Source organism: Penicillium solitum (assembly GCF_028829755.1).
Source record: "Penicillium solitum strain IBT 25940 chromosome Unknown utg000001l_segment0_segment0, whole genome shotgun sequence".
Lineage (NCBI taxonomy): Eukaryota > Fungi > Ascomycota > Eurotiomycetes > Eurotiales > Aspergillaceae > Penicillium > Penicillium solitum.
In genome coordinates this window covers 3,076,629-3,100,353 of record NW_027072121.1, presented here as the reverse complement: position 1 = coordinate 3,100,353, position 23,725 = coordinate 3,076,629, and the positions used below count along the sequence as shown (strand labels likewise).

The 23,725-nt window shown below is 48.7% G+C and overlaps 10 protein-coding genes across 10 annotated transcripts; 4 read left to right on the top strand and 6 right to left on the bottom strand.

Moving 5' to 3' along the window:
• Nucleotides 1–250: 250 nt before the first annotated feature.
• Nucleotides 251–3,002, bottom strand: N7455_001191 (putative C6 transcription factor; the record flags this gene model as incomplete). Its single annotated transcript, XM_040951266.2, has 5 exons — nt 251–1,073; nt 1,133–2,507; nt 2,563–2,679; nt 2,736–2,770; nt 2,836–3,002. The coding sequence occupies 5 exons, from the start codon at nt 3,000–3,002 to the stop codon at nt 251–253; spliced, it is 2,517 nt and encodes an 838-aa protein (XP_040818424.2).
• An 811-nt stretch (nt 3,003–3,813) lies between these two features.
• On the top strand, nt 3,814–4,580 carry N7455_001190 (Short-chain oxidoreductase; the record flags this gene model as incomplete). Its single annotated transcript, XM_040951489.2, has 4 exons — nt 3,814–3,920; nt 4,001–4,118; nt 4,194–4,290; nt 4,345–4,580. 4 exons carry the CDS (start codon nt 3,814–3,816, stop codon nt 4,578–4,580), a joined length of 558 nt encoding a protein of 185 aa, XP_040818493.2.
• Nucleotides 4,581–4,918: 338 nt separating this feature from the next.
• Nucleotides 4,919–6,312, top strand: N7455_001189 (L-rhamnonate dehydratase; the record flags this gene model as incomplete). Its single annotated transcript, XM_040950948.2, has 3 exons — nt 4,919–5,005; nt 5,063–5,285; nt 5,348–6,312. 3 exons carry the CDS (start codon nt 4,919–4,921, stop codon nt 6,310–6,312), a joined length of 1,275 nt encoding a protein of 424 aa, XP_040817968.2.
• A 465-nt stretch (nt 6,313–6,777) lies between these two features.
• N7455_001188 (uncharacterized protein) lies at nt 6,778–7,239 on the bottom strand (the record flags this gene model as incomplete). Its single annotated transcript, XM_040951922.2, has 1 exon — nt 6,778–7,239. One exon carries the CDS (start codon nt 7,237–7,239, stop codon nt 6,778–6,780), a length of 462 nt encoding a protein of 153 aa, XP_040817657.2.
• A 1,611-nt stretch (nt 7,240–8,850) lies between these two features.
• Nucleotides 8,851–9,577, top strand: N7455_001187 (uncharacterized protein; the record flags this gene model as incomplete). The annotated part of the gene is made up of 2 exons (XM_040952019.2): nt 8,851–9,426; nt 9,491–9,577. 2 exons carry the CDS (start codon nt 8,851–8,853, stop codon nt 9,575–9,577), a joined length of 663 nt encoding a protein of 220 aa, XP_040817880.2.
• Nucleotides 9,578–9,907: 330 nt separating this feature from the next.
• N7455_001186 (uncharacterized protein) lies at nt 9,908–10,541 on the bottom strand (the record flags this gene model as incomplete). Its single annotated transcript, XM_040951355.2, has 2 exons — nt 9,908–10,357; nt 10,413–10,541. 2 exons carry the CDS (start codon nt 10,539–10,541, stop codon nt 9,908–9,910), a joined length of 579 nt encoding a protein of 192 aa, XP_040817870.2.
• A 1,793-nt stretch (nt 10,542–12,334) lies between these two features.
• Nucleotides 12,335–13,259, top strand: N7455_001185 (SDR family NAD(P)-dependent oxidoreductase; the record flags this gene model as incomplete). The annotated part of the gene is made up of 3 exons (XM_040951236.2): nt 12,335–12,403; nt 12,457–12,725; nt 12,791–13,259. The coding sequence occupies 3 exons, from the start codon at nt 12,335–12,337 to the stop codon at nt 13,257–13,259; spliced, it is 807 nt and encodes a 268-aa protein (XP_040817996.1).
• Nucleotides 13,260–13,376: 117 nt separating this feature from the next.
• Nucleotides 13,377–14,525, bottom strand: N7455_001184 (uncharacterized protein; the record flags this gene model as incomplete). The annotated part of the gene is made up of 2 exons (XM_065603954.1): nt 13,377–13,795; nt 13,868–14,525. The coding sequence occupies 2 exons, from the start codon at nt 14,523–14,525 to the stop codon at nt 13,377–13,379; spliced, it is 1,077 nt and encodes a 358-aa protein (XP_065462445.1).
• Nucleotides 14,526–15,310: 785 nt separating this feature from the next.
• N7455_001183 (GTPase-activating protein RGD2) lies at nt 15,311–18,219 on the bottom strand (the record flags this gene model as incomplete). The annotated part of the gene is made up of 5 exons (XM_040950960.2): nt 15,311–16,320; nt 16,373–16,558; nt 16,616–16,711; nt 16,768–17,920; nt 17,989–18,219. The coding sequence occupies 5 exons, from the start codon at nt 18,217–18,219 to the stop codon at nt 15,311–15,313; spliced, it is 2,676 nt and encodes an 891-aa protein (XP_040818034.1).
• Nucleotides 18,220–19,422: 1,203 nt separating this feature from the next.
• Nucleotides 19,423–21,288, bottom strand: N7455_001182 (amino acid permease GAP1; the record flags this gene model as incomplete). The annotated part of the gene is made up of 3 exons (XM_040951591.2): nt 19,423–20,485; nt 20,542–20,959; nt 21,018–21,288. The coding sequence occupies 3 exons, from the start codon at nt 21,286–21,288 to the stop codon at nt 19,423–19,425; spliced, it is 1,752 nt and encodes a 583-aa protein (XP_040817864.2).
• Nucleotides 21,289–23,725: the final 2,437 nt, after the last annotated feature.

Below are 23,725 nucleotides of genomic sequence, written 5' to 3'. Positions count from 1 at the left end.
GGGAAAAGGATCCGAGGTGCACTCAATAGTGAGCGCAAAATCCAGGACGGTGATAAGCCTTATTTGTTAAGTTTACAGAATAATCTGTATGCCAGGGTCGTTCAGCTGAACCAATACCATGCAAAGCGTATGGGCTCCCCACCGCGCTCGGTCTTCACAAGACTTCGGTGTTCGCCGGAGGCGAATACTTTCGTCGGAATTTAGGCAGGAAGCGACTAAAAAGGGCGCAAGCGAGAAGGAGTTAGTGCCGCTAGGACGGTCGAAACAGCCAATCTGTCTCCGGCGTCGGAATCAAGTAGTTTGTGATGTTGAATTCATTCGCATTGGAGGGATGGCCACCATCATCTACCGACCCGGTTGGAGGCACGGGGCCAGCATCCGTCAATCCATGAATCGACATCGGATTTGGCATAGGCTCTGGTATTTCCAAATGAGATGGGGTAGAAGTAGACAAGTCAGGAGCCCGAGCGGGAGGAACACGGGGAACATTGAAGAAACCAAAAACATCGAGGTACTCGAGTTCGTTGGGGGCGAAGCTGCGGGTGGGCATCGTCGGGAGGGGCGGCTGGGGCTGGTGGCTCTCGCCAATGCCATTGTCGGCGGGTGATTCACGTGGTTGACGCGAGATCAAAAAGTCAAGATCGAACGCACAGCGACGCATATCAGCGAGAATCTTGACTGTTGATGGCGTGGATCGTTCGCCATCCATAGCGATGGATTGCTGATACTCATTGTACTCGTCCAGGACGCGTTGAAGGATGCTGCTGTATCGTTCGGCGACTTTCCAGTATTTTCCCAGCTGGAACAGAGTATCCACGAAAAAGATGATATCGGGGCTGACGGTATGTGCAATGGTTGAGCCGTGGACGAGGAGTAAGCGTGCTGAGACCCAGAGAGTAAAGGCGAATGGTGGGCCCATCTTGTCTAGCATGTTGTGCTCTACAACGAACCTTGTTACTGATAGGATGTTTTCGACAGCTAGTAGGCATCGCTGGCTGGCACTGTATGAGGGCGTGAATATTGGAGATCGGGTTGTCGGGTATGCCGCTGAGGAGTGTAGACGAATCACAGCTCTAGAGTAATTGACCCATTAATTGCTTGGAACGTAAAGATGAAGATGTTGCCTACTCACGTTTGGTAGGTTGCATGTAATTGCACCCAGTCACTGTGCAGAGCGCGGCCATTCTTGGGTCCGTTGAAGAGGCGGGACGAGTTCTCGTAGGCATATTCCGCCGGGAGATTGAACTCCCAGGATGTAAGCTCGCTGTCGAGTTTGCGATAGGTAGCCTGCCATTCCGCCACATCGGAGAGTGCTCCGATATCCACGGGCCGTTTCAAGAACAGGTGAATCCGCGAGAGGATACCCAATATTTCAATATAGAGACCGAAAGACCCAACGTTCTCGGCTTTGGTGAGATAATCCGCACGGTCGCTGGAGCGTTGGAACCACCGCGTCTCAACGGGCTGATTCTTCATGAAATAATCATCCTTGCAAGGAAGTTTCCGGTCGATATCTCTGTCGTCCAAGGCGAAGTTGAACGCAGTCGCCAGGGTGGAATATCGATCCAGCAGATAGACCATCCAGAACAAACGACGTCTACTCTCATCCTCAATCCAAGAGTCTGGCTCCGAAAGAGTGACAGCTCTTAGAGTATAAATTGAGGGATAGAGGGGGTTGATAAGAGAAGACTTTGATTCCACAGCCAACCCCAGCTGAACTACAGATCGGGTAATCAGGGCTAGGAGCTTCCAACCCGGTGGACCATTGGAAGATCCAACCAGATCAAGAGCTAAAATCACGAGAGCCTGAAGTGCCTTGACGGAAGAATTTTCCAGGCCATACAGGACGACCTTTTGTTTGGACGAGTCGTGATAGCGCTTTCTGTTCTGGTCATTAAGCCTGTTATCGGAGGAGAAACGCAGAGTTGTTGCCACAATTGCATACAACACCATTCGATCTGCCTCATCAAGTGGTGATGGACCAAAAAAGGTATCCAGGGTTGTTCGCCGGTGGAGGATCGGGCACCAGGAGTTGATATGCTCGAAATAGAGATCTACCAAAGCATAGAGCAAATCATATGGTGGCAGATCTAGATCAGGATTAGCAAGAGATTGCTCTTGGTTTGAGTATATGTTGACGGGAACCTTCAAAGAAGATTCGTTTCCTGTGTAATCGTGATGTGCGTTTTGGGTATGCAACAACTGGCCAATTGGCACCGTTGACATGTCATGTTGCAGATGATTATGTGGGGTATTCTTGACAGAGCCATCTGATGGACTGTTGGTAGACACATCCGCACGGCGTGAGGGTAGAGTAACAGCAGACCCAGGGTCGTTGAAGTACAGGGCCGTACTAGGACTAGGTCCGTGGATTGCTGACGGCTCGGATGGAGAGCTACATGAAAGATGCCCGGCGTGGGGCAACTCGTGACCCATCGCAGACTGGCTTTGCAACATATGCATCTCGATAAGCCGAGCTTGCGATTGGATAATGTCTTCCAATCGATCTGGGGTACGAGTGAGACATGAAATAGACGAAAATCAGACTGTATAGCAACTTACCAAGTCGTTGTTCTAACTCCTTTCCATAGCCAGCTCTCAACCCAGGCTTCTTTCGTTCTCTATATTCACATATCTGGCCATTTCGGGTACACCAGCCACAGCTCGGTTGTACTCGGTCTGGGTTGGTCAATATTAGAAACGGGGCATTTCCCTAGGGTCTTTTTACACCATACCGCATTTAACCTTTCTCTGCTTGCATAGTTCACATCTTGGTAGAATTAGTTGACGTTACATTTCATACAAACGGTTAGCCGAGGTGATTCAGGTACGCACGAGACGGTGAGGGGGCGTTTTCGCTTCAGGGCTCTTGTGGAGCCATTGAGTCCAATATGATCGTTATCAGAATCCGAGGAATACTCTGCACTCTGATCTCGGTTTGGATCGCCGAATTGCTGATTGGAGGACAGGGTCTCCTGGGCGGGAAGCGCAGTGTTCGGCATTTTGATTTAGCGAGATAGCAATTCGCCCTATCAGAGACCGAGCATAATGCAAAACGGATTCACGGTGAGATGTCCGAATAGGGTGGGATAGTCTGGTATATTGTTTTCAAACAGAGGTAGCCTTGGAATGTTCTCCACGATAGTCAGTATTGAACCTGAGGGAAAAGAGAAAGCAGAAACAGAAATGGTCGGGCTCGTGGAGCTAAGGCCTCAGGCAGAAACCGGGGTCCCCCGCATTCTCCGCTTTTGGAATCTCCTGGGGAGGATTATGTACTTCGATTTCTTCGATTCCTCCGATTCCTCCTATTTCTATAACATTTAGTCAAAATTAAATAAATAACAAATTATGCTATTTTTAAGAGTGTCACCAGGCAGTTTATACCATGAAATAAGGGGTGCGCGAACAGTTCAACAGAAACCCATCGCCACTACTAGTCTATATACTAGTCTATAGGAGAGTTGCAAGGCTTAATTTGTCTAATATGGTCTCTGACTTGTTATAGAATGATTGCTTAAGAGGAACCATAAGCTTTGTATATGCATGGGCGTTGGGTACTTTTGTCCTGAATCCTATTTGTCAACTGGACCGGGCAATACAAGACATAACAATGGCTTTGAGTCTTAGACCCTCACAATGTACATATCAAGCTTTTCATTTAATTGAATATCGAAAACTGCTAGCTATTTACAACATCTACTAGCCCGATTTTATCAACGTGTCATTAGAGTGTAGTAAGGGGAAACCCGATGCCATCACGTTTTATGAAACCAATAAAAGGCGAGTTTTAGGGGTTTTATCAATACCTTCATCATGGATAATACCAAGTTTACCTGGCTCATCACTGGCTGCTCCTCTGTCTTTGGCCTTTCTCTGACCCGCGCCGCCCAGGCTGGCGGACACAAGGTTATTGCGACCTCGTGAAACCCATCACAGACCCCCGAGCTGGTTGCTGAGATCGAGTCCAAGGGGGAAAATGGGTGCAGCTTGATGTGGACAGTCGTGACAGCGGCGATATCATCACTGAGCTCGAAAGCCATGGCGACCATATTGACGTCCTGGTCAACAACGCCGGCTATTCCATATACGCCCCCATCGAGACTGTCGACGAAGAGGAAGTAAGAACCCAGATGAAGACCATGTAATTTGGTCCCTTGCGCCTCATACGGGCCGTTCTGCCCCATATGCGTCAGCGAAAGTCCGGCGTGATAGTCAACATGAGCAGTGGTGCTTCGCTTGATGGAATTCCCACCATGGGGGTGTATGCGGGTGCAAAGGCAGGACTGGACGGTATGTATTAATGAGCCTTATCCAAAGGGAAGCAGCTAACTGTGAGTCTGGCAGCCCTTACCAAGATCCTCGCTAAGGAAGTTGCCCCATTCAACATCCGCATCCTGACTGTCGTTCTCGGAACCTTCAACACAAACATGCCCAACTCGGTGGTTCTTGGCAAGACTCCCCTGCCGGAGGACTACAAGGGAACCTTTACTGAGCAAGTTCAGGGTCTTTTGGTCAGTGGGCTCGGCTCAAAGGAGTTCAGGAATATCTCGGCCATGCTTTGGACGTGTTTGGCTCTGTGACCAACAGCGTGGATGTCGATAAATGATTCTTCCCCTGTTAAGGTTTGACAACTTTAACCCATAGATTCTTATGGAATTTCACAGGTATTTTTTATCTGGCCCACATATAGCCCGAAATAAATAAAATAACATGTGTTGTCGCAATAAATTCTCCGAGTCGGCGTTTGTCCGTCTCTCGGGTTAGCAATGCACCGAGCTCCCCTCGACATGTGGAATTCGTTGAAATAGACGTGAATCCCCCGCAATTGTTGGATTTCTACTTTTATTTCCTTTTCTATCTTCTCCTGTTGACAATTATTGAGTTTCTTTTCGCTCGAGATTTGTTCATTTCATACATCATGGGTTCAACAACGGAATTCCCCCGCATTAAGGAAGTCCGCACCTTCATAATTGATGGTGTTGGCTCCGGTGGTGATTACCACAATGTACGAGCTCAGAGATGTTAATTGTCTCGAAATTTGACATGCTAACTATCGGCACAGGTCAAAGGAGGCCACTGGCTGGTCGACAGCAACATCTCCACCCCCATGACCAAGTGGGCACAATTCCGTGGCTCACGAACATCATGGGGCATCAATGTTTTGGGATCATTCTGTGTGGAGATTGAGTCCACTGATGGCACCAAGGGCTTTGCGACTGGTTTCGGAGGTCCGCCCGCATGCTGGCTGACCCAGCAACATTTCAACCGCTTCCTGGTTGGCGCAGGTATGTACACCATCTCACGTACATAGAAAAATGGATCTTTCTGACAAACTATATTTTCACAGACCCCCGTGACACCAACGACCTTTTTGAGAAGATGTACCGCGCCTCGATGTTCTACGGCCGCAAGGGTCTACCCGTCGCCGTGATCTCAGTCATTGACCTGGCTCTGTGGGATCTACAGGGCAAGATCCGCAAGGAGCCCGTCTACAAGTTGATCGGAGGAGCGACTCGAACCCGATTGAACTTCTACTGCACCGGTCCCCAGCCGGGCTCCGCAAAGGCAGCCGGCTTCATCGGCGCCAAGGTGGCCCTGCCACACGGTCCTGACGAGGGTACCGAGGGCCTTTTGAAGAACGTTGAATATCTGCGTCAGCAGCGCGAGAAAGTCGGGGCTGACTTCCCACTACGCGTGGACTGCTACATGTCTTTAACTGTCCCCTACACAATCCAACTAGTCAAGCGCTGCGAGGCTATTGGACTTGATATTGACTGGTGGGAGGAGTGCCTTTCTCCCGATGACTTCGACGGCCACGCGCTACTCAAGCGTGCCCACCCCACTGTTACATTCACCACCGGCGAGCATGAGTACTCCCGCTACGGCTTCCGCAAGCTGATTGAGGGCCGAAACGTTGACATCCTCCAGCCCGATGTGATGTGGGTTGGTGGAATGACCGAGCTGCTTAAGGTCTCTGCCATGGCTGCTGCTTATGATCTTCCCGTTGTGCCCCACGCATCTGGTCCCTACTCGTACCACTTTGTCGTCTCCCAGTCCAACAGCCCCTTCCAGGAGTACCTTGCCAACTCTGCCGATGGCCATACTGTCGAGCCTGTGTTCGGTAACCTTTTCTTGAACGAGCCCATTCCTACCAAGGGCTACCTTGACGTCTCTATCTTGGACAAACCCGGCTTTGGTTTAGAACTCAACCCCGCTGCTCCCCTGATCCCTGCTGCTGCTATCCTTACACCGGCGCCCCAGAAGTCCCTACGTGCACCTGACAACGAGGAGGCGACTAATGGCTCTGCGTAGATGTCGACTATTCGGCGGAATTCTTTTCTATTTTTATGTCTTTGATCCGTTTCATGTTTATCAGATATTTACGCGCTATACGAGAATCATGTACATACACATCGGATTTCACTATCCTTTACATACCATCTCATGCTCCTTCGGAGGTCGAATGAATTGAGAAATAAGTGATGTGTGAAAAGTCCAATTAAGCAGGCAGTAGAAGGCGCCTAAGACTAGAATAGAGTAGAGGGGTTCTTTACAGAAGAGATTCGTCTAATTTTCTGTTTAGATAATTCTTCAATTGGTCTTCGCTATAGGTCATTCTGCCTCTGATGTCCAACAAATGATCGAAGAATGAAAGGGTACGGGCATTTTCCTTCCTCTGCTCGAAAACAAGCGGCTACCTTGTTGAAAAGTAAGCCTTCCTGGCGTCATTTCACTTTTCTGGGTAGGCTCACAGACAACACCACCTCTCCGTTGGCACTAGCAGCTAGGGTGCACGCCGATGGAGTTAGTCCCAGCAGCACCAAAGGTGTTCTCTCCAGTGGGGCATCCCCCGTGGTCGGTGCTATGGCCATTACAGCCAGCATGGTTCCAGTTCCAGATAGTCGCATCTTCAAGATTAGAAACAATCAAGCAAGCGGTGTTCTCGGCCGGAATGCAAGCGCTAGGTGAGACCAAACTGCCATCGAAGACGGTAGTACAGTCGGTGCAGAACGAGGTCCTGCAAGCCTGCACCGTTGCGTGATTGCGCTTGACAAGAGAAGTCCCAGCGTTGCGAGCAAGGACGACGTTGGCCATCTCTTCAGATTCATGGTAGGCGAAGTTCTCATCACGGATCATGACCGTTATATTAGGGGACGATGTTGGAGAGGCCAGGTTGAACTGGATGCCAAAGGCAAGCAGTACCATAGTACTCCAAGCGAAATATTTCAAGGAAGGCATGATAATAGGCAGATGTTGATAAATGTGAACAGTGCTCGTAGCAGGATGTTCGAAGTTGAATTTTGTCAAATTGACTACTAGACTGTGCTGAAAGAGTACGGATGCAACTATACAGCATGTAACAAATGAGTCGACTTCTTGCAAAAATGGTACTATAAAATAGTAAGAAGATTGGAAGTGTGGAACTGTCTGATCTCTCCATACTTAAAATCAAAGGCCTTATTTATGTGTTTCTCTCCCACCCCTGCAGATGCGAAATCCCTCATCTTCTGAATTCGAATTTGTAATAGAATCAAAGAGAAAGATGATCAAATCATCAATCATCCCTAGATATCCATGGGTATGTATATTAATAAAAAGGAAGGGGATTCAAATCATCAACCATCTATAGATATCTGTCAGAAAGATGATCAAATCATCAACCATGTCCAGCACTAGTCTCTCGGAGGGCCTTCTCGCCTTTTAAAAGTATATTTAGTATTTGTTTCACTTTTTTATTCTTAACTGGCTACTTAGGTAACTCTCTAGTCTTTTTTGGGAAGTACGAGGCCGGTCCACCTCCGGGCCGGCCCTGGCTGCTTGTAACGTCGTATTTCATTGACTGATAGTGCTCAGTTGCGATAAAACACCATGCAATTTGTATTCATAGAAAAGTCACAATCAACACTGTATCTGGGGTGCTAAACCTTCTGTGGATGGTCCGGATGCTTGGGAGTTCGGGATGCCGAGTGTTAGTTAGCGTTGAAATTCCGATTCTATGTTATCCGGTATAAGCATCTAGTATAGGCAAATAACGTTATTGATAGATTCATGTATTCACCGGGGCGGCCATTTGCTCTCCGCGAAGTTATCGGCTTGGTGTGTGGGGCTATTTGTCCAAACTTGGGTGGGCCAGTCTGGTTCTACAAGGTGTTTGAAGAGGATCTGATAGATAAACTCAACGGCCAGGCTCACTGGATTTATGAATATTTATATGCTCGTACATAGGATATGAAGTGGGGATCCTGGTCAACCTATGGCTGTGTATATCTCCAAGAAGCCATAGCCTACATTTTCTCCTCAGAATGCCTATAGATTATATCGTCCGATATCTCAGTCCTGTTCTTGGAATCTATCGTCTTCTAAGGCAATTCCACAAAGAATCACAAGTCGCAAAAACTTAACATTAGCTAAATACCCGGGGGCCAACGTGTAGGGGCCAGTACATACATCCCACCAAATGAAGGTCTACGATTTATCCCCACTGATGCATTGGCACCAAGGGGTCCTGCTTGGCCTTATTTTACCGCTAAGTCCCTAGTTTCTGTGTCAATTTATTTGCAATATCGATTAAGACAGATCCTTACCGAAAGGAGAAGACGCCCCCAAATCCTTACAGAGGAACTCTGCCTCGAAGCCTTGGACAACGTCATATGTAACTTGGTATTGCTGTGGATTATCGTTAATTTTAGAGCAGATCCCTAGCGCCATCAAACTCTGTATTTATTCAGATCCCCTGAGCAACTTTGGAAAGTAATCCATCAATGCCCAACTCCGACTCCTTGTCTTTCCCTCTTCTGACCTTCTCAACACTCTGGTTTTGAATTTAACCCCGTTTCCCATGGTAATGAAATGGAATCACTCACACGAACCAAACAACCTATCGCCATCCGTCCGGAACATGTTGCTTCATCAACCACGACAATTCAGGTGAAACAACATAGTGCGAGCTTGTCTAGCGGCAATTTCACAATTTCAAGCACTCCAACTGCCGAAGAACCTCTTTTAAACAAGCTCTTTAGCGTCGACGGTGACATTACGTCATGGTCTCAGCGACGACATTTTCGCGACGCCTCGGGTCTTCCCTTGTTTGACATATCTCGGAAAAAGGCCGGGGTAACATGGTACCTTCATCCTCCCGGGGAGAGCAGCAGTAAAGGAACCGCTTCTGAGCCTATTGCTACGGTTGTACCGAAATGGAATGCTCTCAAAGACAAGTTTGACGTTCATCTTCGTAATGCTGCTGCAAATGGAGAAGAGACAATACTGGAGGTTCGCGGACAGAATGTCTGGAAGTCTAAGACAAATGTTTATCACCGGGGTAATTTGGTGATGATTGTAAAATTGACGGACATGGTTGCCGTGTACCTACCCGGAAAACGACCGTCATGGGAAGTGGTGGTGGCAGAAGGGATGGACCTTTCACTAGTAAGATGACCTAATCTCTGCCCAGAGAATATATATCGTCGTCGGGGGTTTTAACACTTGATAGGCTTCGGTTATTGCTGTTCTTCTTGCTACGATGTTATACCAGAGCAGTGAGGCCCCACCAAACACTCTCACGAACTCGAGTTACTGATTCTCTAAACAGGCGGCAAAGGGAAAGCACCGGTGAGCAATGATGAGGGAAATAATGGACAAATTTGAATCTGAAGACAAAGTCGAAAAGTTGGCGTAGACCGACAGTACAAGGGCTACATGAACATGTTAGCGCGTGGATACCAGGAATAATATTTAAAAACACTATATATCCGCACTGTAGACGAATATATCAAGCGGATAATCTGAACGGAGGGATCTGAAGGAGTTGAGGATCTCAATTCGACATCAAGATTTTACATGTTGTCTCTGAAAAGCGCGGGATAACAGGAAATATGTAACATATATCCGCTACCTAGATAATTGCCAGTTACTTGCTCAGGATCTTCCCACAAAAGAGGTCGCTAATTCGACCTTCGATATCCTGCCGTAGATCAGTGGGCCAGTGCCCCCTCAGCTGGTGCGGTGGGACTCGTGAAACAAAAGTCCCTGAGCGCATCAATTTCCCAACTTGCGTGTACTGTCGAACATTGCCGAAGCGCATGTGACCCGTATAGTCTCGTTCGCCGACCAGGAACGCTTCCATATACCATCGTAGGACTGGTTGAGGCGTAAAGGGATACCAGTCGCCAATGACGAAATGTAATGAGAGAAGGCTTAGAGACGCCTTGTCAAAGGACTCGATTAGGGCCCGACAAGTGTTTTCGTTGAGGTTGGGGAAAGGCCAGGGCTCAGATTGATGACGACCAAGACCTGGTATGTTGAGTTCTAAATGTTGAAGATGAGTGTGTTGAACAATGTTGGCGAGAAGATCGTATGGCTATAGTAATATTAGCGACCGGGAAGCCTCTAATAATGGTAAAACAGATACTCACCAATTCCTCGTCGGGCGTCCAGTTGAGATTAATACCGAGAGACAGGAGGTTAGGGAGTTGGTCGGCTAAATTAACGAGGTTGTGAATGCTGGCAGGAGAGGAGCGTTTATTTTCAGAACGTTTTGCCATTCCAAGATCGGAGCTCAATGCATATCGAAACCGTAGGTGGTGAAGGGATTTGGCGTGATATTTGGCTAATACCTCCAGAGTCTTTTGCGGAAATCCATACCCGATGAACATTTTCAAAGGTGGAAGCTCTGTTAGAAAGCCGTGGAATTGTTCCACCCGTTCGAGATATGTAGGGCAGTCTCGTTTATATTGAGAACGCAGGTTAGGAATGGTCATCTCTAGAGTTTCCAGCGTATGAAAGCAACCAGGAACAGTGATCTTAGGCAACAAGTGAATCCAATCGACGCTAATCAAGGATAAATGTTTGATGGTTTGCCATTGTAGGTGTGTGGCCCATAACGTGCTCTGGAGAGGTCCAAATCTCATACCTTCAAAGTGAATGTTTTTGACTGGAGGAAGAATATTTCCTTCTTCCAACGTAATAAGACCCCTCTGGTTCTTCATGGCTTCAAGTTCCCTCCTCTCGAAATGAGGTGAGATATCGTCAGGGCGACGCGACCTCCAATTTCCCGTGGCAACCAATCTGAGATTTTCCAGGTTCTTACTTCGATAAATGATATCTTTCAATTCAGCTGGATAGCTTGCAGCTGAATTTGGCCCGATTGGTCTGTCATACTCTCCGACGCACCACTCTGCTTCGATTGAACGGATGCAGGACAGTTGAGGTGCCGATGAACGCTCCTTGTTAATTCTCTCACATAGTGCAACTTTCGAGCTAGCTATGTGGACACTTGCTTGGGGGCAGTATTTGTAAATGTGGTACAAAATTTCCCCTGGCATGTATCTCTCATGCCACCAGCTAGAGTAAATCAGCACTGGGTCAAAATAAAATAGAAAGCAACATACTGGAAGCTTTGAAGATTCTCTGCCACCCTAAATAGGTATGATAGGAATTCCATAAACTCATTACAAAAGTCAAACTGGCAAGGAAATACACCACGAGAGCGCACCACGACAATATTTTTCACATGCACGCACAAATGAGTGGGATGGGTACACGTTTTCCACGGGGGTTGATCAGAGGGGAACTCCACCTCGGACTCTAGATACAGAGTCTTGAAGAGTATCGAAGCGGCGATGTTGTACAACCTAGAGCTGCAGAGCACAACAGCTTTGAGAGAGGGGCAATCCAGCTGAATTGTGATGTGAGCTTGGCATTCTATTAATTTCTTTGCGTTTTACAAGGCATACCATGCCTAAAATGTGATGCCAGATCTCCGAGGGCAATCGCCCCGGCAGCGGTCGGTTAGATAGGTCCATCCTGTAAACCACATATAGATATCAAGACAAGGAGTGAGGGAAAACCACCCTGATGCAATAGCAGGGCAGAAAAGATCTCCCAAGTGCCAACTTATTGAGATTTTGGGAAATTGCCGACAAACGGGGAAATATTGCATTTGCCTTGTCCTTGCTGCCCAGGTGTTTTCCCAATGGAGAGCCCTGGAGCATGAGGTTGATGAGTCATCAGTTCTAAACCCATCTTCCTTTGTTCCTCGAGTTATATTGTGCATGGATTGGGTGTAGGTAATATACAGATCTAAGAGAATGCTACTTGAATAAAAATAACCAGGAATATCAAAATCAGATGCTCAGAAACAGGTACTACAACATACAAATGTCCTAACTAGGTAATTATCCGATTCATCCTATTTGCAGGAGAATGTGGGGGTTTCCCCACACAACTCGGGGTAACATCACCACGAAACACCGAGCTTATCGACCAGCTAAGAAATATGGGAATTATGAGAATTATGAGAATTACAAACGACACCTCTCCATTTCCAACATCCTCAATGTCTTTTCCACAGTTACTAGTTGGTAAAGTCGCCGCCATCACTGGTGGCCTCACAGGCATCGGACGGGTATGGTTTCTCATCTCCGAATTTATCAGAAGAAAAAAACTAACATATTACAGGCAATTGCCCTTGATTATATCCGTCACGGAGCCAAAGTCTCCATCAGTCACCTCGGCGGCGAAAAAGAAGACGCACTACTAGAAGCACTCCGCAAAGACGTGAACGAGATCGAACCCGAAGCAGCCAAGACCCGATTCCTCACGGTATCGGGCGATATTTCACAGCCAGAGACAGGTCAGAACTTCGTCGCAAAGACTGTCGAGGCATTCGGTCGACTAGATGTATTTGTGAGCAATGCAGGCGTGTGTCAATTTGCCGAATTCCTAGAGTGAGCCATACCCCATTTATTATTTACAATTCCACCCCTCTTCTCCTCTCTAACAACCCCACCAGACTCGAGCCCTCCCTCTTAAACCACACTATCTCCACAAACCTCTCAGGCGCATTCTACGCCACCCAAGCCGCAGCCCGCCAAATGGCATTAACCCAGTCGCCGTCGGGCGGCTCCATCATCGGCGTGAGCTCCATCTCCGCTCTGGTCGGCGGTGCCCAGCAGACACATTACACACCCACCAAAGCCGGTGTATTGAGTCTCATGCAGTCGTGTGCATGCGCGCTCGGTAAATATGGTATTCGGTGTAATGCGCTACTGCCAGGGACTATCCGGACGCAGCTTAATGAGGAGGATATGAAGGATCCTGTTAAGCGGAGTTATATGGAGGGTCGGATTCCGCTTGGTAGACTGGGTCAACCGCGGGATTTGGCTGGACCGGCTGTTTTCTTGGCTTGTGAGGAATTGAGTGGTTATGTGACTGGTGCACAACTACTGGTTGATGGTGGGTTGTTTGTTAACCTGCAATGAGGATATATATAATTGTTTTTCTTTTTGAAAGTTCAAGTCACATATTTGTGAATATACGTATTTCAAGATCAAGTGGCTTTACATTTCTATCCTTCATACTCCGTAGTAATAGAAGCTTTAGATCTTTATACCATAGGCATGCAAAGCAACAGATCCCCATACATCCCTCTTTTGTTCCTCAGACAATCCCCTCCGTTCCAGAATCTCCCCCACCACACGTCTCCATCTACCCCAAGACACATCATTCCCACCACCACCAACATTACACACCGGCCAGTCCGATCCAAACATAACACGATCCGCCCCGAAAGCATCAAAAACAACATCAGTCCATGGCTGCACGCGCTCAACAATTGCCCCAAAATCCGGTTCCGACTCCGCCTCTAGCGGTAGAAGCTCCGAAAACGCCCCAGAAAGCTTCATATAAGTCCTAGGATTCGCCCTCGCCATCCTAGCCACAAGATCCTTCCACTCAAGGAACTCGGGATGAGAGTGAACATCATCCATCAAACGAAGGTTAGGCTTGCACAAATGATCTATAATAGTTAGCAAGAAGAAACCCCAACCCTGCAATCTCACCACAAGAAAAGAAGAAAAGAAAGACCTACTAATAACAATCGTAACCGCCCGATCCCCCTCCAACCCCCCATAAACCAACCCCATCATCTCAACCGCCTCCCTCAACTGTCCCAGCCCACCAGACCTCGCATCAACCCCAAGATCAAAAACAAACCCCTCCCTTCCCAACCACCTCAATCCCTCCACAAACCCATCCCCAAGCATCGTCCCTGCAACCTTATCCTGCACCAAATACCTAACCCCCCTAACCTTCCCCCAAACCACCTCCCCAGTGCGCCCACGTACCTGCTCCATATACGAGCTCAACACATCCGGTCCACCGGGAACAGGCGCCCAAGGCACAATCCCTAGACAGAGGGATTTGTCTTGCGGGACGTGGCCCTCGCCTGGGATTGGTGTGCCGAGGGCTATGCGTGTTAGGAGGGAGACTTCGTCTAAGGCGTGTTGCCAGCCGTGGTTTGGTGGGGTTGAGTCGGTTATTGAAGAGAGGCGGTCTGTTTCGAGGAATATGAAGCCTCGGAGGAGAAGGGTGGTGGTGTTGGATTGTGTTGTTGCGTGGCGGTATTCGTTTACGCTGTGTTGTGTGCCTAGGGGGTTGTTGGCGTTGTGCCAGGATAGGGTTTTTAGGTGTGTTGCTGGGAAGAGGTGGATGTGGGAGTCCACGATTGGGATTTGGGTTGGTGTCATGGCTTTGGGTTATGTAGTTGGGTGTTGTTTTTTTTTGGCTGGTGTGGGGTTTAGTTGAGTTATAGATTGGAAGATGGGGATGCGGGGTTGGGTATTCGTACGAAGTACTCTTGGTATCTGGTTGTGAGGGGCTTTGTTTTTGGTGAGAGGTTCATAGACAGTGATATTTTCCGCGGGGATGTTAAAGTCCCTTAAGTCATGGGAGCTAAAACTCGTCGGTCGTTCTTGTCCCGAATCCAGAGCTTGGTGGGGACAGTAATTTCAGACATAAAAAGGATCAAAAATGTTATTGGCTATTGAATTCCATGTAAGTTCTACAGTACTACACCAACAGAGAATAATGCTATACATAGGACAGAAAGAAATTCATATGCACGAGAAAGGATCAAGAGTATACATACACCAAGTGGATAACACCACGAGGGCAACAAAGGGAATGCATCAGGGAACATAAGAGGGAAAACACAGTAACAGTAACAGAGGCAAGGTAAAAGGCATGTGAACAACCCCTTCTGGAGTAACACAGCAGAAGGGACAGGGTATGTATGCGTGCATGCCTAAGAGGCATGCAGTAAAAAGTTCAAGTTCAAAAGAAACAAAAGACAAGAAAAAGTAAAGGTGACGTTCCAAATTGCAACTCGCCAGGCCGTCTTCGCTATGATCAGGGAGCAATGAAGGCGTGAGTGGAATGTATTGCCATATGGCATGTTTTCCCACAGCGCGCCGATATACTGCTCCCAGTTCGATCTATATAAGGTTTCCTCTGCATCCACAAATCCACAAACCTAATCATCCATAGGCTTGTCCTCCAGAGTGACTCTATTGGGCTCACTTTCAGCGATGCTGCTTCGGTTGCTGTCCGTGCCACTGGCCCCGACAGCCGAGCCAGTAGGGAAGCTAGACAAGCTACCAAGGCCTGGCTTGCGGCTGGATCGAGCGCCAGAAGAGCGGGACATAGAATTACGCTTCTCAAACTCGGCAGATGGTGCAGCTGGAGTAGGGGTAGGAGTTGGAGAGTCATCGGAGGCTGTTTCGGGAAGAGAAACAGGAGGGGGGCTCGGCGAGCTCGAGTGGGCGCTGGAGCTAGCAGCAGCCGAGGCAGGAGACTCGGTATACGTGCCGTTGGTAATAGTCTCGGCAACTTGGGTGTTCACGACAGGAGCGTCCTCAGCCCCAGGCTGGGGAGCCTTGTTGGCTGGTACATCTAGGCTACCGCGGGTGGATTTGCGGTCTGAAGGGCTGTTGACGTTGATCGGGAACCGGCCTATCTCCGAAGCACCGCTCGAGCGGTCACGTCGATGCCGTTGGCGATTGGCGGGACTGGTTGCCCGGCTGCGATTGACAATAGCTCGCTGGCGGGCCTCCATCGCCGCACGACGGTTACTCTCGTCCGTGCTGATGGCGCGTGGACGGTTGGAGCTGGAACTGGTAATTCCGAGCGCACTCGATTGGCGCTTCAGTTCGCCAAATATGTTGTCCTTGTGGGCAAACAGATCGCGGATCAGGCGGTAGCTGTGGCGCTCATTCATCGTCAGACTGCTCTCGATGCGAGGGCGAAGAATACAAGGGGAAAAGGCCTGTGCCAACGAAGTGATGTATTCTTCGTCGGCCGAGGTCAAATCAATCAGGCGCGTGAAGTGAGTCATAATGGCATCAAGCGTAGCGATATTGACGAGGCGGAGTTGTCCAAGGGTACTTTGCAAAACCTTGATCCGTCCTTCTTCCGTGGTCTCATGAGCGGTGGTGGAATAAATCGTCTTCACGATTTCGTAAACTTGCGAAGAAACCAATGAGTCTATCTGGGGATTAGTATGAACCTATATCAAGCCACCGAGAGAGCGACGAACCTGGCAATTCAAGAAGGTACAATCTTAGAACGCTTGCAATAGCTGGGATTTCGAACTGAGGCAACACCTCAGCATAATCGGCCTTGCTGTTGTTCAAGACTTGACGAAGCTTATGTGTCGTGCTGAGATCAACTTCAGTCAACCAGATCATTCGCCGTGTTTCATCGCCTTCAAGTTCAGGGTAGCCTGTAGAATTTGTGAGCCTTGGTTCACGAATCTGAATATATCACACGAATTTCTTACGGTTATCTAGGTAGGTCAGAATGGTGGTCACTAGGATCGGAACACGTTTGCGGTCGGCACGAGCTCTGGCTTCAAGGTCGACACCAAAGTTTTGTTCTGGTGAAAATTAAAATTAGCAACGTTTGATAGCTGGGCAATGACCATGGTTGTACCTTCAACGGAACCATAGTAGTTCTCATATGCTTGGATCTTAGGCACGAATCCACCAGTGCGGTAGTTCTCGAGCAGATATCTCAGGTCGCCGAGGGGCTGAATTGTTTCCTGATATAGCATCATATGATCCACTGTGCTCTGCAGGTTGGGAATGACATTGCTGATCGCGCCCGAGAAGTCGAGAACCACGGCTTTGATGGCCCTGAGGCGGTCCAGCTCGCACTGCTCCATGTATTTGAGCTGGCCAATGACATCTTCCTCCAGACGACAGCGGATCTGATCAAGTCTACGAACGGCAACCTTGTACCGTTCATCGGCTTCCAAAGCCTCCCTTCGAAGCTTCTCCGAAGGTGTCTCGTTCGGGTAAGGGTTGTTGAGGGGATTCCATCCAGACAGCATCTCTGAGACAGATGCAATAGGCGAGTCGCTGCCGTTTCCGTCCTCGCTTGATGCCACTGAGGTGACACGCATGAGAGGCTTCTTTTTTTCTGGAATACCGGTGATTTGGAAAACCTTAGGACGCCACTGATAGTTCATCTTGGAGCTATTGGCAAAGACATTGCCCATATTTCCAACCAGGCGAAGAAGACCGTTGTCTACCATATCCTGACCAATTATCTCCACCTGAGCGAGATTCTCGGCCTCCATGTAGGTTTGGATATATTGCGAAATATCCGCGCCGGTGGATACATTCAGATAGGTGCCGATAATGGGAACCTTTGCCTCGCCAAGCTTGATGTTATCAAGCATATGGGTCAGGAGCTTTTTGACGTGGTCTGGCGGGAAAATCCGCTCACCCAACTCGATGGGGTCTTCTTCGGGCTCCTCCTCGGTGGGGAGAATGATCTTCGGGGGAGCTTTGATTTTGGGGCTCGTCTCAGGGTCTTGGAAAGCAAGTTTGTTCTCTTCTTCTAGGTCCTCGACAACACGACACTTGTTGAAGTAAGTACTGCGCAACTTCCTTACCAACTCCGCCTGCTTGGTGTGTTCCTTGATGCGGGACTGGAGGAGGTCATGCGAGTACTGAACACGCAAGTCGTGCTGCTCGCCCCAACGCCGGAAGGGCGATACGACCAATTCACGGATATTGTTGGCGATCTTCTGGTGGTTCTTGGAGGCCTCGACCATCTCGGTGCGGATTCCTTCGTATGCCTGTAGGGAGGTTCGCGCGACGTCAGTCTTCCTTCACTCCAGTCCATTCTATCCGTCTGAAAACAAACCTTTCTGACACTGGCTCCATCGTCCTTGCCGAATCCCACTGCCGTCATCTTATCCACGCTCGGGGCAATGTCTCCCATGCGGAGTCCATACTGCTCTTCCGCGTCTGCACGCATGGATGCAATGGCCAAAATCTGCTTGTTCTCCACAACTCCCTGCTGCAGCTTCCCGTACAATACCCCCAGACCCGAAGCATAGTCGGGGGTCCAGAAAGAGTCCGCGAAACCGGGCATTATGGCGGCGGCTAAAAGGCTGATTCAGGCTGTTAAGCGGAGGCACGTTGTGATCGGCGTAAGAAATGAGAGCGATCCGGCAGGTAACACCGGTGAGTTCGTAGGTTCGGAGGAAAACGCGAATCGTAACAGGGAGGGAAAAGCGCGAAAATGAGTGTCAATCGGGGCGAATTGACGTTGGGCAGTCACTGAGGCTCTGAGTTTGCGATATGATCAAGGACACCGAGCGAAGACCAGCTGGCTTAGTTGTCAATTCAATATCCAGTCTTGACGCTGGATGGGACTGCGCATAGACCGGGACGCCAATGACGAGGGAGGGAAGATCACTTTGGAATGCAAGAGAAGAGAGTGCGCAGTGTTAAGCGCCGGGTCGCGGAAGAATTCGAGGCTAAAATGAGCGAAAGCCAGGCCAGGCAAATTGCGATGCAAGTTGGCAGGAAGCTGGCAACAAAAACAAAGAAAAACAGAAATGAGAAAGATGAAGATGGAGATGAAGTAGATGGAGTTCATGGATTTCCAGATCGTAGGGCGTCATGTGGCTCGTAATATTACGGGGATTTGTGTATATCTGAGACCAATACGGCCCAGCAAGAGTCCTTTGGCTTACAGCGTGGCTCTGGTCCCCACCGTCTTTGAATCCACTTGGGCTATTTTTGGGGTTGAAAAATACACTGGGGTGGTAATTGGCTGCAAATCTTTAAATTTGGGTGTTTTTTTCATTTGTTGAAGAAAAAAAAAGGGGGGGTGGTTGGTGTGTGGCTGGTCTCTTTTTTTGTTTTTGTTTACAGTTGAATTGCATTGACATTGCATGTGGCTGTGAACCTTACCTGAGAGTAGTAATTCAATCAATATATATTATAGAACTTAGTGTAATATGTAGTACAATATATGTGGCACCCTACCCCTAAGCCGTTGATCATTCCTGACTTCCTGGGTCAAACGTTCCCCCACAAGTATTTGGTGCCAAGCCTGGAGGCTGGAGATGATGATCTACGTTAATATAGTGTTGTAGGTTGTCAAAAGGAATTTACACATGTATGTTGTATGGCCATTTTTGAAATGTATGAACGTTTTGTGTCATATTCATAAAAAGATTATGGTATCGTGATTATCTTTAAGAGATGGCCTTCAAATATCAAGATGTACATAAGGGGGGTGTAATCGAGAGCGAAAAAAAAATTAAAAAAATGACCAAACACCTGTTTAACAGAAGAAGTTGTAAACCTTCTTCCACGCGGGCCATTGTTTTTGCTCGGCCCGCTCCTGTTCAACCAAATGCTGAACATCAAGATCGCGACGACCGGTATCCAGATCCGCCTCGGATGGGCGAATAAACTTGGTCTTGTACACGAGCTTGTAACCGATGTAGGAAACCAGAACCACGGGGGCGGCCAAGTAGACAGAGAAGAAGTTGTAGGCAATCTCCTGGGGGGTCATCTCGGCGTAACCGATGGGGGCAAAACCAACCCAGAACTGGGCAATCAGCACGAGACAGTTGAAGGTGAGACCGATCCACGATCCAATGACACCGGGCTGGGAACGGAAGGCCAGCTCATCTAGGCTGTGGCCCTGTTGCTTCCACGCGCGGCGGAAAAGGATGTGGGCACCACACACTGAACCCCAAGTGAAGATAGACGACAGACCCGAGATGGCCATCATCCAGGCGAAGGCAGTAGTCTGCACATCCGAGGCGGCGAGGTAGCAAAGCAGACCCAAGGCAGATGCTACCAGAATGGCGGGTAGAGGACGACCCTGGCGATCGATGTATGCGAGGAACCTGGGGGCTTGGCCCTGCTCGGCAAGGGCGGCAAGAGTACGCGAGGATCCGTAGACGGAGGAGTTACCGACGGACAGGACAGCAATCAGGATGACGACGTTCATGATCGAAGGCAGAGCTTTGATTCCTGCATTCTCAATGGCAATGACGAAAGGAGAGGCCTTGGCATCGGCGGAGGAGGTACCGCTGATGAGTTTCGGGTCGTCGTACCTCACCAGGAGGCCAACGATGGTAAGGGAAACCACGTAGAAGAGAGCAATACGCCAGAAGACCTGCTTCACGGCAGTGGGGAGGGACTTGCGGGGATTAGCGGTTTCGGCGGCTGCAAGACCAACAAGTTCGGTTCCGGCAAAGGCAAACGCGGCGTTGACAAACACACTGCAGAGACCCTTGAAACCGTTTCTGAATGCACCTGGGTCGTACCAGTACTTGGCGCCAATGTATCCACCTTCGGGACCACCACCGCAGTTGAGGACGATTCCAAGGATGCTAATTGTCAAGTCAGTTGGGGAGTTCAAGTTTCAGCAAACAGTAGCGTAACTTACATGAAACCAATAACAGCAATGACCTTGATGATGGAGAAGACAAATTCAGCTTCACCATATCCTCGCACACCGAACATGTTGATTGCGACAATCAAAACCCAGAAGATAGTTACCCAGGCGGCATTTGAAACACCTGGGTTCCAATAATCGACTGTGATAGAAGCGGCGACAATCTCCAAGGGTAAGACAACGAGCCACTGAAGAGCATAATTCCAACCCATAGCAAAACCCCAAGCAGGATCCACGAAACGAGTCGAGTAATGGGCGAATGAACCGGCAACGGGGAAGAGAACGGCCATTTCACCCAAGGCGTGGACTGTGCAGTAAAGCATGCATCCAATCAAAATATAGGCAATCAATACTGAGGCGGGACCACCGGCGGCCAAAACAGATCCAGAACCAACGAAGAGACCAGTACCTACATAGTAAATGGTATTAGCAAGGGCAAATGATAGAAGAATTGATGGAGAACATACCAATAGAACCACCAATAGCAATCATCTGCAGATGGCGCCCCTTCAAGCGACGCTGCAACGGGGAGTGGGCAGTGTTATGGGCGGCACCCTCGAGATCGAAGCCAGTGCCATCAGCTCCCGCATGGCCGGAGACGGAGTGGTTGGGGTCTCTCTTGAAACTGTCCATGATTCGTTGGCCTAAGCCTCCCCGTGTTGGAGATGAATCGCCATAGGATGGGGGACCGTCCGAGCCACTCTGGACGGTGTGCTCCTCGAGCTTCTTCTCATCCATGGTGTGTATGTGAGTGGGATTATCCAGAAAAGTAGACAGAATTATCTGGAATGATCGACCTGAGGATTCCGGAGAATTTGAGGTCTATGAACCAACACAGAGGTGAAACAAGTAGTCGTTTGACCGTTTAGGAGGGGGGGGGGACGAGGGTATAAATACAACCAGTCCAATTTCAGATAAAAGCGATATTATTTATTTTTACGTGCCATATACTCAAATTAAATCAAATTAAATCAAAAGCACCCACATGTATCTGCTTTCATGCGCTTAGGCCAACTAGAGTTTCGCACTAATAACATTTCAAACTACAATCTTCTGATAATCTTGGCATCTTCTGGTTAACGCCCGAGTCCGATAGTAAATAGGCAAATTATCTTTTTTTTTATTTTATTTCTTGATTTAAATTTATATCCCATGTATGGAGTACTCCGTGCTCTTTACGTAAAAATCTTATTCGAGGCTATGCGTTAGGATCATGATTCATACATAAGTCCCAGAAGTAAGCTGCAAGCGGTAAAGTTCCCTGAGCTTTTACTGGGAGATAAGCCCTTGGAGCTTGGAACCTGGGTGTTTCACCTTACTATCTTATTGTCTAAACCAAAAAGGGAAATTTGAGATAATTACTCCATGTTGCGAGTCAAGGATGTGGAACCCTGTCTGTTAGGCGCCACCTGGGCACTACTTATCTATCCCTTCGCGTGATTTAGCCTCTCACAACGGGAGGATCTTACCTCAGGTCTTGGATGTCCAATCTCTACACCTAACTTCCTTGCCTTACTATCTCCACGACCTAGCTGACTCGTATTGCATAGTCATTCTGACAAGTCGTGAACGACTTTATCTGGAATCATAATATTGGGGTGTCTAGATGGACTTGAAAAGGAAAAGCCAAGCTTCTGGAGCCCAAAGACGGCAAATCCCCAGATCCACTAAACCCCATCTGTCAGTCTCTCCGCACTCTACCCGTGGGTGATAGTCGATCATTACCCAATCAGACAACCTCGGGAGATAAGAGAAATACATCCCTTCCACAGTTTCCTCCGGTCCTCCACCTGGCCACCGCGGCGTCCACGGGTGTTTCCTAATCTTTCTTCTAGAATACTTTATCACCGCCAGTTGATATTCTAGGTTTGCACAAGATAACCTTAGAAACATACTAACATGACTCAATAATATACTAATGGACGGAAGGGAAGATCCCTTTCGTTTGTCACCCCTTGCCTATGGGAAGGCTTCCCGACGGACCCCGTTCCTGTTGCGTGCGCTATGGGTCACAGGGATATGCGTGCAATACCATATGGCCGGAGCAATTTGCCCCACTGAGGCTTGTTCGCAACCTTTCACAATTGAGTTTCTCTGGCAGTCACCTCGGTACGAAGCATAGTCTCTTGGGCTTGGATAGGTCTCTTGGCTTGGGTGGTGAGAGAGGCAGACGACCTGTTGTGGATATTGTAGGAAGAACCGCCTCAGCAGGGTTCGCCGCTACCGCCTGACATGAGCTCGGGTGGTCCCCTGGGATAAGGGATGGCGCCATGAAACTCTATGGTTAGGCGTTCTAAGCGAGAGTTTTCCCTCGTTCGTGGCGGTCTACCACTGATATGCATGGAAGAACGGGAGAAGCATACCAGAAAGCTAAGAGGGTGTGCTTGGGAGATACTATCATGTGGTGCTCATTAGAAACCCGTGTAATGATTGGCCTGGTGTCGGCGAGTTAAGCAAGACCCTCGTATTTTCGCTGGGCAACATGCAGAACACATCAATCAGCAAGTTCTGGTAGGTCCAAGATTATACCCTCGCATCCCAGGGTTCGCCAATAGACTTGCGTGGACCAATAGCTGGATTCGGACATCCCCGTCACATCCAAGATTAATCACATTTGGTGACTAACCTTGGCACGAATGTTGATATCTCAAGGTGTTCATAATCATAATCGTGCGACATCCCAGCTCGAGAGAAGCTCTTCGGGGCAAAATTACAATGCAAAAAAAAGGACCCACAGCTCTTATCTTTCATGTCTGCAATGCGGGTCGGGCACATCAGCAGTTTCTTAGAAAGGGCACCCCACAGCGTGAGACTTTGACCCGCGTAACCCGGTCAAATAATAAGGGGGCGAGAGAGAAAAAAAAGGCGCACCAGGGTTCTCGGCCTTGAGCTGAATTGGATTTATGCTTGACTATCAGCCACTTAAGCCTTCCCCAGCTGATGGCGCGCAGTAGCCAATTTTACTGGCCACGCTCCCGCAACAGATAGCCACGGTAACATCGGGCTGGATTGGCATTTCTGTTCCGGTGACTAGAGCAAAGGCTGATTGTCTTTCGTTGAAGGTTAGCGGCTGCGTCCGGACAATAGTCCGACGTATACCGAGTAGAGTACGGAGTACGTGGTGCTCCGTACTGCAACCTACCTAAATAGGTGCCCATGTGAAATCTGTCGGTTA